Consider the following 12,472-nt stretch of genomic DNA (forward strand, 5'->3'; position numbering starts at 1 on the left):
CTTACCTGCAGAAATATGATGTGCTATCAAACTTCTGCAATTTGATAGCACATCATATTTCTGCAAAGCAGCTTTGCTATTAGCTTGTTGATTCTAGATGGATTCAGCTCATAACCTCTGAAAAGTTGAATATAGTTCACTTTATGATCATTTGCATCAAAATTACTGTTATTTTTTTAAGAAGAGGGAGCCAGATTTTCATTTTGTCACCATTATCTTTCAGTAATTCTATCAAATGTTGGTGACTGCAGATCAGTTGGGTATATAAGTGCTGATTGGTAAATCAGGTTATGTTTAAGAAGTGGCCAACTTGCCAATATTCAGGTCACAGAAGCATTGTTTCTCTGAATAATTATCTTATTTGAAGGAACATTGCTGTAAAAATCATCCAAAAACAACAACAAAAAAAGATACGTATTAATTACACTATTAATGTAAATTTTTTTCATCAGTGTTTTCTGTTTCCATCATCTTATTGGGCATGCAGGTAACCAGTCGCATGAGAGTGACTTACAGTTTAACTTGATGAGTGAGGTTTTACTGACCTCTGCTGGAAAACTGTCAACTGTATGATTTCTGAGATTGTAAAATTTGCTAACTGGGCAGCTAACATGACAAAACAACATACGGGATTGTATTCTCTAATGTGAGTAGAACATATTGGATAATAAAATACCAGATGCATAGCAGCATTTTTTACATTAATTTGAACACATACAATATCTGATCTCCTACTATACTCAATTTTCCTAAAGCTGTATTATGATTGTTAACTCTTGAGTCACAATTATAATCATTTAAGTGGAAATAGAGCATTTTTTTACAAGCTCCATAAAGACAATTAAATCTTGCTATCATTTAAGCTGTATCACCGCTAGAAGGCAGCAGCGGTGCGGATCGATTTACAAAATCCAGCGAAGAAGCCTTGTGCTGCTTTAATGACATCGTGGACGGTGGGTAAATTGAGTATATATTCAGAAGTGCTGCTATGTCGAATGGATTTTAAGATTGAACATAAAAAACTAGCTTCATTCTGTTCAATTTATAGAAATGTATCTCAAAACAATTTTAGCTTTATTACTTCTGGATTTAAATTAAACATTTGTTGTGTCAGTGTCATTTTCCTCAACGTCGCATTGATAAAAACAATGAAAGCTATATATCCTCTACTTTGAACGCAGCAACAGCCAAACCTGTATGCATTATTTTGATAACCTGGTCAGAATATTTACATACACTCGTACTTACAAAATATATGTCTTCGAAATTAAAACAGTTAACTCTGACTAATGAAACGCCAATCAACTATTTGGGGTTATATTTTAACACCCGCAATTTGCGTGTTTTGACTTGACGTTGCCGAGAATGGAGTTAGGGAAAATAAGGAGTCGCTAAACAAACACATTCAAGTCAACGTTTAGATACTTTTTCTTGAAATTAGCGTTTGTTTGTATCGTGAAGGATGCTCCGAGAGTCGTATCCCTTCGTGGAGGATAGCTTCAGTCGTTTACCGTCGCAGAGTAACATTTATGGTCTGTGTCAGGCCGGAGAGCAGGAACTGCTAGCGGCCACTCTCAAAGGGAAGGTGGTGTGTTTCAGGTACCAGGAGCTGCAGCAGAAAGTCCGACCGGTGGCCAAGGAGGTCCAGTTCACCTACATACCAGGTACTCAACACAAGACAGGGAGGGCACATGTATATGCTTTCAGGGTTGTGTTCTGTTAGTGGTCGTTTGATGCTGCAAAGATTTGATCCTGACTTCTTCATCCAGTTGATGCAGAGATTGTATCAATTGATGCCTTTAACAAGTCTCCCCCCAAAAGAGGCCTGGTGGTGGGCATTACCTTCATAAAGGTATTTGTAAACCAACATCTATGAACCATAGCATTTGTAAATGTTACCGTGAGGGGTGTGAAAACCTTCTACTGATCTCCTGCAGGACTCTGGTGACAAAGCCACTCCGTTCCTGAACATCTACTGCGATTATGAACCCGGCTCAGAGTTCAACCTGGAGTCTATTGCACGTGAGTGAAGCTGCGTCTACATGTGCACGATGCCCACTCTTAACACTGCGATATACTGATGATGGGAGCGTGTATTTCTAAACAGAAAGCTGCCTGAATCTGGAGCTGCAGTTCACTCCCTTCCAGCTCTACCACACCGAGTAAGTATGTAGGAGTTAATGATGTGGATGGTTACCATGGTCACGGACCATGATTGGATTGCAGTCATTATGAACCAAAGACACCTGGGATCTCTGATCCCTTAGATGGCTCTGCATTGAGAGCTGTCAGATATCAATAGCTGATAGAATCACACGGACAAGAGAGTATAACAGTGTGGAGTTACGTTCACTAATTTCTCTTTAAAGTTTACTGTGCAAAAAGTTTTCTTATGCTAACTCTGTCCAGGAGCCATGTTGACTCTTCTGGGCTCTGAGACATGTGTGATGGATGGTCACTCAGTGGCAACATTTACTGTGGTCACACAAATCAGTATTCCAGATCTCTTTTAGAGGGAAATGGGCACTGTGTGCTCCTGATTATTGTCAGCAACCAGTCCAAAACGGGGGTGGTATCAGTGCCTTGGCAAAGCTTATTTACACTTGCAGAAGAGATTTTAGAGCAACATATGCTGCCTTCAGGGCCCCATCTTCTCATGGTGAGAATTTTTCAGTAAGGCAGTGTAAAAGCTCATTCTGCACATGTTACAAAGGCGTGGATACAGGACTGGCCTGCCTGCAGTCCTGAGTCCCAACAGAGAATGTGTGGAGAAGTGGTAAACCCCCCCCGCAAAAAAAGGCAACATAAAAGTTGTGTTTGCAAGAAAAATGGGACAAACGACTCTCCATCTCCTGGTATCCACATTGTCAGAAAGTCTCATGTGTTGTCTGACAGGCCTGAAAAGCAAAAATGGTTGAATGGTATGTTAGCAAAACATTAAACATCTTTGATTCATAGCTGCTGCGTTGAAATGAAAGTCAAAGTGAATGGAAGAACAACAGTCTTTGTAGTTGTAGTAATGATAATAATTAATGTGTATAGTACCTTTCAAACTCAAATTGTCCTTTAGAAAGACATGAAAGCACCGGGTCACCAATTCATGTACAAAGGAACAAATCTGTCAAACAATTCAGGAAAGTGTTTCTTTTCGAAACAGAGGGTCAGCAATTCTTGATCAGATTACACACGTATTCAGGAATAGATTTTATTCTAGTAACTTTAAGGCTGTAGCGTCTCCTGTAGGCAGCCTCAGTTCAGACAGCGTCTGAGTTGATAAATGGTTTTCCGTCCTCCGTTCATTGAGCTCTTCTCCCTCTGTCAGAGTGCAGTGTGCTGATGGAGGCAGAGAGACGGTGTTTCTGCTCAGCGGTCACGACCAGAGGATCCACCTGTACAAGGAGGTCAGTTAACTGTTGGTTAACAGCAGGTGTTGAAATCTATTTGTTCTCTGTTCCTTCAGTAGCTCTTCTCAAAACTATTTTTCCATTTAAAAAGTATAGTTCTGCTGTTTTTTCTTGGTTGTCATCAGGATGTAGCGACTGCAACAAAACTCATACTGGGAGGGATCTCGTAATCCCCCAGCATGGTTAGGAGGAATGGTCACAGCTGGCAAATCCTGGTTCATTGTTCATATGGGCAGCTGGTTATTATCTTTAGACAAATTTGAACATTTGTGCTCTCAATGTAGTCTTTAATTATTTTTGTTGCTACAGTTTGCTTCCTAGAATTAAGCCTTTTTTTTTATTTTCTTCTTATTTAATTCTTAGACTAGATAGTGGAAACTGTAGCCAAAGATATTTAAGTTTATAGATTGATTTCTATTTTTGATGTCATTATAAACATCTCTGGAGCTTTTACTCTAATCACATGATCTCCAGCCGTTCTCCAACGATTGCTTTCAAAGTCGATGATTATGTTTGCTTGTGTTTTTGGGCACCTACGGGACCCCTAAAGTGGCTTAAAAGTTAAGTTTTAAATGTAACCGTGTCCTTGTTGACAGTGAGATTCATACTTGTAGCAGACGTCCTTTTTTTGGTTCATTATACAAGCATCAGAGCGTCATTCAGCTTCAGTCTTCTGTGTCCAACAGAACGCCTCTCTGCACCAGTTTGAAGAGCAACCAGTGGAGAGACTGTTCCCTGAGCTGCAGCAGCTGCCCAGCCAGTTAGTTATTCTGAGCCTCTCAGCAATCATTGTTCTTTATGTTGCAGTTTGATTGTGTCTGAGTGGCAGTAATTAAGATAAAGTCAGCAGATCCTCAGTTAAACGTAGACATGTCCCCCTCCTCCATGCAGTGTGCTATGGTTGGATATGCTGAGTATAGCTGGTGGCCGGCGGCTCTCAGCGTTTGGCTGTCAGAATGGCTGCGTCGGACTGGCTGTGGTCAATCAGACTGGACCAGGTAGGGGAATTTTTCTAGCTTTCCTCAACGTTTGTTCTACATCTGTCACTACATGATTCATTTATCCCGAATGCACCGCAGCAGTGTGTGTTTCATTGTGTGTGTTTTTAATAAGAGGTTTTGCAGAGCTGGCAGGTACAGTTCGACAGTCCAATCTCTACAGTGCTGCTTTTCCCACTGAGCTGCCAAACTAAATCCAACCAGCCCAGCAGTGTGAAAAGTAAGCCACAGCTCTCCTTGGGTTTATCTGCAGTGTGCTTCCAGATTGTCACTTTTTTTTCTTCTTTTTAAGGTGATGAAGTGGAGAGCTACAACCTCCTTGTAACTAGTACTATAGAGATGGCTGTCATATACAGGTCAGTGTGACACACTCATTGTGTAGTTCTAAAAAGACTCTGAAAAGGCAGCTGTGCTACACCTGTGTTTTTCTGTTTGCTCAGAGATGTCCAGGAGCGTGGGTTTTCATGGTCAGCGCGTCTCTCAGAAAGTGATCAGTGGGACGCGGTGCTCTGTGCGCTGGTCGTTGACCTGGATTTTGACGGGCAGAAGGAGGTGCTGTTGGGGACATATGGACAGGTTGGAGCCTTTCTTCACTGGTGGATAGATGATAGTCTGCCGGGTCATTTAGAAGAAACAAAAACCAACAACCTCAGCTTTTTTGAGTCTCTCAGGCCCTATCTCACTATTTCCCAGATGTATTTTTCTTGAGAGAAAGGCTCAGTCAGTCCCTAAAACAGCAGATTACTGTAGTTTTTGACAAACTTTACTCAAACGGAAGGAATAAGTGCCTGTGTGCACGTTTGTGCTCAGCTTATACAGCTGTAGGACATTGCGAGTGAGATCAAATCTAAATTGATATTAGTTGTAATGTGTCACTGGAATTATAGGAGTCCCACAAAAAAGAATAAATATCTAGAAAAATGCGAGAATAAATGAATAAATGTGGAACTACAAAGAGAAAATAATAATAATAATAATAAAAAAAGAACCCAACTGGCTCAGAGCACCGAGGGGCAGAAGCCGACTGTGACTTACAAATGACTGGATTAGATGAAAAGTGAGGGGAAAAAAAGGAAAATATCAAAGCAATGGGACATTTAAAAAATGCCAAAGGGAAAAGAAGAATTAAAGACTAAAAAAACGTTTTTATGTTTTATGTTTCCTGTATTTCTCTGTGAAGCTCTTTGTGATTTTTATCTTGAAAGTTGCTCCATAAATAAACACAGAGGAAAAGGCATTAATTTCTGAATAAAGGGGTTTAATATATGCATTAAAACATGACAAAAACAAATGAGAGCGCTCCTCCCCTCATTTGTCATTACAGTTCAACAGTTAGAAACTTCTGTATACATTTCCCTCATTAATTTTTCTTATCATTTAGCAGATTTTTTTTCTTCTTTGCTGCACTCATCATCTCGCACATGTCAGCCTCTGCAGCACTTTGAACAACAATGGAGGCCTGAGGCACAGAGGAATAAATCAAATACACACAGTGTTGTTAACAGGGCACATTCAAGGCATGCGTGGAATTTTTTTAAGGTTTTTTTTTTTTTTCTTGACAGTAAGAGCAATGTAAAATAAAAACCAGACTGTGTGTGTGTGTGACAGCACAAGGCGTGCTTGCTGTCCCTTTAATTCATCTGGTAAGGGTATTATTCACCTTTCTGTCATGCAGGAACTTCTTTGCTATAAATTCCAGCCGGCAGATAGTGAACTAGAGGGACAGTTTCAGCTGCAGTGGAGGCGGAGCTTCAAGAGCCCTTTGCTGTCCATCATCTACTTAGACCTGACCGGGGATGGTTTGAGAGAACTGGCAGTCCTCACGCTGAAGGGACTGCATATCTTACAGGTGTGTGACCGTGGCCCGCAGTGGTGCCACACAGTTCTCAGGGTCAGTGTGTCTCTGCTGTTGTTCTGCATATTAAAGTAACGCTTCTTCTTCAGACTCGAACTGGTGAGTTGTAGTTACTGATCTCTACTGGCCACCAGGAGAAACTGCCGTATAACTCACACATTTACAGGCTCTCTGTTTTTTTCCCAGCTTCCTTAATCATTCTCGACTACGATCTGCTCTCAAACAATAAATATCTCGTGCTGTTTAGCTTTGTCACCCTCGCACAACTGCCATCTTACAGACTCTGAACTGCTGTTTGTGTTTTCAGCACAGTCTTACCTGCACTGCTCATTTGGTCCTTGAGAGGCTCGCCCAGAGGGTGTCGGCGTTGACAGCTGTCACTGAACTACAGCCGGCCAAGGCTTCAGACACTGAGGAGAACAATCCTCTGGCTCAGATCCAGGAGGCTATCACTCAGACACCATCGTGTTAGCAAAGATATTGAATTTTGTCTGCTTGTTTTAGCCCCAGTGGCTCCGATTGGCAAGTTTGTCTGCATCAAAGCTGCAGTGTAAAAGATTTTCTCTGGGATATACGGCATTCCTGACTAGTTAAATAAGTTGATGGCAGACTCTGATTAGAGAATCAAACATCACTTTTGCCTTTCAGCAGACACACCTACAGATGTGGGTTAAACAAACATGGAAGTACTGTTCTGTAGCCTAAAGAAATGCAGGAGACTATGAGGTGTTGAATATGTAAAGTACTTTACAGAAAATAAATGTCACATTTGGATGTCTGCATGCTTGCTGTTTCTGCTTTTTTTTGTTGTTTGTTGGGACAGTGTCACCTTGCAGTGAGAGCTCAGATGACTGGTCTGCTGAATCAGTCCCAGTTTCTACCAGAAAAAGAAGGCCACAGATTTTGTCCTCAACTTACTCTTTGTTTATAACTCGAATCTCTTCTTATTCAGACTTGTTTCATACACTCTGCAACACATCAGTTGTCACAACTTTTCCCAGCAGATAGCTATTTGCTTCCATTAAGTTTATGTACTGTGTAAACAGAGAATATTGAGCAACCCCCCCCCCATGTGATGCAAGAATCATTAATATTTTTTTGTTGTTTTCCAGAAAATAACAAGGACTCAAACAGCATCGTGAACACCTATGAAATGACCTTTCAGTAGTTGTTGCATAACTGACGTACAGGTTAAGGGATTCTTTTTGGAAAATAAAGAACACTTAAGCATTGAATTCTTTCATTTAAGATATGTACGCATGGTGGTTTTTCTGTGTGTGTCCCTGTGATGGACTGGCTACCTCTCCAGGATGCATCCTGCCTCTGCTCTGGCAGCCGTTGCCCACCCACTCAACCCTTAGCTTGATAAAGCAGGTGTGGGAGGTGGATGGATGGGATTTTAAAGAGGTTGTACTCATTGTAGGTATTTCTGAGGGACACATTTGAACTGCAAATCAAGCACAAACCCTGGCCGTTTTAATGACTTTCCTACTTAATGTTGTTGTGACTCATATTTGTTTTCTGCCCCAGCTGAGTTAACATGATTAGGTTTTCTTGTTTTCAGAGCTCTCTTGGAAAATTCTGTCTTAAGAGTTCAGATGATTGATTAATAGTTTCTCCTTTGGTAATTGCCCCTTGATATGCATGTGGCACTGTGTGAGTCTTGAGTCACCCCTCTTGTCGTCAGATGAAAAATGTTTAAAACTTATTTTAAAAAACAGTTTGAATAATTCTAATGATCCTATCAGTCAATATTTGTTATAGGCACCTTTATTCTCCAACACAGCCTGAACCCTCTTAGACAAGCTTTCTGTCATTTCTTTAAGTAGTCTTCAGGAATAGTTCTCCAGGCTTCTTGAAGGACATTCCAAAGCTCTTCATTGGATGTCAGCTGCCTTTTGTTTCCATTCTCTGTCAAGATGATCCCACACTGCTTTAATAATGTTGAGGTCTGGGCTCTGGGGAGGATTCATCCCTCCATAAGACCTGTTGCCACTGATTTTTAGTCCACTTCTTGTGTCATTTGGCATAGCTCAGCCTTTTCTCCCTGTTTCCCTTCCTTAAGAATGACTTCTTGACAGCCACCCTTCCATGGAAACCATTTCTGATGAGGCTTGGGCCCACAATAGATGGATCAGCTGAAGGTCCAGATGCATCTCTCAGGTCCTGTGTCAGGTCTTTGCTGGATTCTTTCCTCTTTCTTCAGGACATCACTTTCAGATACTGTTCGTCTGCTGTAGATAGTTTTATTTTTTAAAGACCTGACACTTCTTCTTTTGTCCTACACTTTTTAAATGTTTTCCCCCCAGCACACCACAGTGATTTATGCCAAGTTTTCAGCTAACAGCTCTTTGGGAATCACCCTGTTGGTTTCAAAAATTACTATTCTATGTCTATAATGCTTTGCTATGTTAGGATTTGTTTGTTTTTTAGGTGCAACCAAAGAAATGGGAACAGTTCATGTGCCTTAGCTAGAGGTGGCTATAAAAAAACATTTTGAATAGGTTCGTTGCAAAGTTGTGTGTTGTATATGGACACAACATTAGTTCACCCTTCAGTTAGGTGTCTTTGTCATTTAAACTTGAATGATTAAAAAAAAAAAAACTTAAATGGTTTGAAAGGAAGCCTGAAACTTCAGGAAGCCCGAAAAACTACTTTTCAAGACCACTTTGAAATATTAAGGCTCAAAACTTTTACACAAATACCATAAACTATCCATACTGTATGTAATATGAAATATTTAATAAACATTTAAATATTAGAAATCTCCTAAAAATAATTCAAACGAGATCGGACGGCTGCAGAGAGGCAACTAATTCAGCTGAATCTTGCATCTGCTGGTCCCGTCATTTGGCCGGTCAGTGGCACTGTGGTCCTCTCCCAAGCCCCCAAACTAAATAATTCTCCCCTCTTGCGCTACAAAGGCGACAATAATAACAGCTGCACTCATCACACTGGGCTTATAAGAGAGAGATGGCGTGAAGATAAGTTAAGAAAGCCTTTTTTTCAGCGTGTTGCCCCTTCGAAGGCTTTTTGGTAGATCTGCTTTATTTTAAGGCGCAGGCTTGTTTTGCGCGTCAACAATACAGGAACATGCTGCTGGAGGGACGCAGAGCGAGTTAAACGAACGCCTTTCACTCAATGGATGTTTTTTATATTTAGCTCCGTGAGAGAGCAGCTTCACAGCGGAGAGAGGAGACCATAATCCCGGTGTTGTCTAACATTTTGATCCTTTTGAGACCATCTCGACACCCCTAAAAACTCGCGGTACGCGTTTCCAGGCTATGTGTTCGTGAAGGCGCTGCGTGTGGTGTCAGTGTGTGTGTGTGCGTGAGTGTGTGTGAGAGAGAGAGATTGAAGAGGGAACAGCGCAAATTTATCTCCAGCTTCGGTGAAAAGATGATGATGGCCGGTGGTGATGGTGGTGGTGGAGGAGCTGCCGTGGACCATAACGGGATATACTCCAATCCTAACCTCCACAGCCTGCAGCAGCCCCCTATGGAGACTGATAACCCGGACTCCCGTAAGCGACCGCTGGAAACTCCGGCTGAGGAGGCCGGCTGTACCAAACGCACCAACACTGGAGGTAAGAGTGAAACGCAACAACAATCAGATCATCCACCACGTCTCCCCCACAACGCTGTTGTACCAATCTCTGCATGTAGTGGTGGACGCCCTGTATCAGCCAGCTGCATGCACTGAAACAGCATATAGAAGTAGTGTTGGCTTTTACATGCAGCACCTGTGCACTTGGGAAGACTCACTGTGTTTATGGCTGTTACTTCACACGCTGCATATCCCTACAGGGAGGGCAGTAAGCATGTAAGAGTGAACGGCCTCCGCTGCTCAGCTCAGGTCAGTTTTGAATTTGAACCCAATTACCTCTCTGCTCCACATGTGGAAGCTGAAGGTATGCTGCGAAGTGGAGAAAGTGATGGTTTATCTAGGTGCTTAATATTGCACCATGATATTGCACCAGTCTCTTCCCGTAGTAGACTCAGACAGGGTTTCCTTAATCCTTTCTTGTTCATCTGCCAAAGACAGATCTGCATGTTTGTCAGAGCAGCACGATGAATAAAAACTATTGTTGACAGATAGCAGGAGCCGAAAGAGTAGGGATAAAAAAAAGTAATGATATCAAATGGAATTGCAGTCTATAACCTTACCCATAACCTCATAGCAAGGCCTGTGAATCAAATGCCTTGCTTGGGCACGGGATCAGATCCTTTAGTGAGGAGTCACTCACCTGTAAACCCCTGTAAATACATCTCCCACTGAACCAATAAGCCATAGCTTTATTCTGTTTAACTTCAAAATAAGAATTTTTTTCTAGTATTTCAAGCAAGATAAATGGCACAGCTTTTATTTTAACCTTAGAAAGAAGCTGGTGTGAGTGACCTGAGGGATTTTAGTGGCATATTCTTCGTGTATACTAATGCAGAGAATGTTACACTGTGCTTTTAAATACATGCCTTATAGTAAACTAATCAGGAAACCTAACAGGTGAAAATCATACAAACCACAAGGTTATTTTAGGTTGCCCTGTGAGGCACTTAATGTTCATGAAAAACACATAAGAACTCAATAAAAGAGCCGGATGACGTATTTGTTGACAAAAGGAGACACTATATAGGACTCTAACTGCACTCATTTGTTTTTAAGCATAATAACAGAGCAGAAGATGTTGGGGAAGAGTGAGAATCATGTTGCAGAAGCGTGTGCTAATGCTTTATGATTTATCAGTAAGATGTCGTGGCAAGGAGACGGCTGATTCCTGATACTGTACATCTTATTTCAGCTGGTGACTGTTACGGTCTGCAGCTCACGGGGAACACTCGCTCAACAACTTAATGTTAATTAGATGTCTGCTGTGAATAGGCAGTTCCTTCACCATATGTTTCTGAAATTTATCTCTATGTTTCAGTCACTACCCCTCTCCACTTCAGTGACAGCAGCATTATATCCTATTTCTGACAGCATGAGCACATCTCTGCTGCACCTCACTGCGCTTCAGGAATGAATTTTCACTAAAGCACAAAGGGATCCTCGTACCCTCTGACAGAATTTCAGAGCATGTTCAAGCCCCATATGTCCTCTATTAGCACCTCTAAAACCACTATAGAACAGGACAATCTCATGGGGCTCCCACCTATTGGAGAGTTTTCACCATTTATTTGTCGCGTCACCAGGACTATCTCATCCAATATCCAAGTGATATGAATGTTAGATGGTGTGAGATTACATTTGGAATATCTTCATGAATATTAAAAAAAAAGCATAATTCACACAGACTTCTCTGACTTTTACTGCTGTCATTTCTGTGAAGGTTTTACACTGTTTAAACAGCTTGAATCCATGTTCTGTCACAGCATCTCAGCTCAACCATATATTCAGGATCTGCAGCTGCAAAATTAACTGTGGGCTGTTGTCAGGCTAACTCTGAGGAGAGTGCCTTGTTTTTGGACGATTGCATCCAAACAAGGAAAATAATGAGGAAATCAATGCATCTGTAAGTTAAACCCACTTATTCTTGTTGACAGTAGCCCCTTGACACTGGGAGATGCTAACAGATGCACCCTGGATGGTTTGCCTCTCCATTAATAAGGGTAACACACAAGGATACAGGAAACGAAACATGTTCATACCTACAACTAGTTTGGAATTGTCTATCTGCTCAGTATTCATGTCTTTGGACTCTGGAAGGAAACCAGAGCATCCCGTAAAAACCCAATCAAGAACGTGCCAATCCCTCACAGGAACGCCCCAGCCGACCAGTAATATTGAACAGGACTGGCCAAAATGTGCCCAAGGGTCTGACGTTCATGCAGGCAGAATAGAACTATAATTACATTCAAAGAATATGTAGCTTGTAGTGGTCATAAGGGCAACTGCACGTTCATCCATCCATTTTCTGTACCTGCTTCATCCAATTCAAGGTAGACAAGAGGCGGGGTACTCTCTAGACAGGTCACCAGTCCATTGCAGTGCCAAACAGAAACAAGAATGCATACTCAGACTCATTCTTAGGGTCAATTTAGAGTTACCAATTAACCTGACCGACATATCTTTTGGATGGTAGGAGTAAGGAGTGCTTGGAGAGAACCCACGTATACACAAGGAGAACATGCAAACATCACACAGAAAGGCCCCAGCTGGCATTGAAACTTGCTGTGAGGCAACGGTGCTAACCACCACACCACCGTGCAGCCCACAAT

General features: G+C 41.7%; 2 protein-coding genes across 2 annotated transcripts in view; both read left to right on the top strand.

Moving 5' to 3' along the window:
* Positions 1 to 1,184: 1,184 nt before the first annotated feature.
* kptn (kaptin (actin binding protein)) lies at positions 1,185 to 7,024 on the top strand. The gene is made up of 12 exons (XM_072375271.1): positions 1,185 to 1,664; positions 1,770 to 1,852; positions 1,938 to 2,022; positions 2,108 to 2,162; positions 3,323 to 3,401; positions 4,091 to 4,164; positions 4,296 to 4,402; positions 4,518 to 4,622; positions 4,695 to 4,758; positions 4,843 to 4,978; positions 6,078 to 6,251; positions 6,565 to 7,024. Exons 1-12 carry the CDS (start codon positions 1,463 to 1,465, stop codon positions 6,727 to 6,729), a joined length of 1,329 nt encoding a protein of 442 aa, XP_072231372.1. The 5' UTR covers positions 1,185 to 1,462; the 3' UTR covers positions 6,730 to 7,024.
* A 2,147-nt stretch (positions 7,025 to 9,171) lies between these two features.
* nova1 (NOVA alternative splicing regulator 1) overlaps positions 9,172 to 12,472 on the top strand; it is a 29,221-nt gene continuing 25,920 nt past the window's right edge. Inside the window, exon 1 of the mRNA XM_072375126.1 lies at positions 9,172 to 9,843. Coding sequence (XP_072231227.1) covers positions 9,657 to 9,843 — 187 coding nt within the window. The 5' untranslated portion in view covers positions 9,172 to 9,656. The remainder of the gene's footprint in view (positions 9,844 to 12,472) is intronic.

The sequence above is a fragment of the Leuresthes tenuis genome, unplaced genomic scaffold, assembly GCF_036924035.1.
Source record: "Leuresthes tenuis unplaced genomic scaffold, fLeuTen1.0.hap1 SCAF_21, whole genome shotgun sequence".
In the NCBI taxonomy this organism is placed as follows: Eukaryota; Metazoa; Chordata; class Actinopteri; order Atheriniformes; family Atherinopsidae; genus Leuresthes; species Leuresthes tenuis.

Coding starts and splice junctions, on each gene's coding strand:
- kptn (XM_072375271.1), top strand. CDS start 1,463: ATGCTCCGAGAGTCGTATCCCTTCGTGGAGGATAGCTTCAGTCGTTTA. Junction 4,403..4,517: donor GGTCAATCAGACTGGACCAG/GTAGGGGAATTT, acceptor GTTTTTAATAAG/AGGTTTTGCAGAGCTGGCAG. Junction 4,759..4,842: donor GAGATGGCTGTCATATACAG/GTCAGTGTGACA, acceptor CTGTTTGCTCAG/AGATGTCCAGGAGCGTGGGT.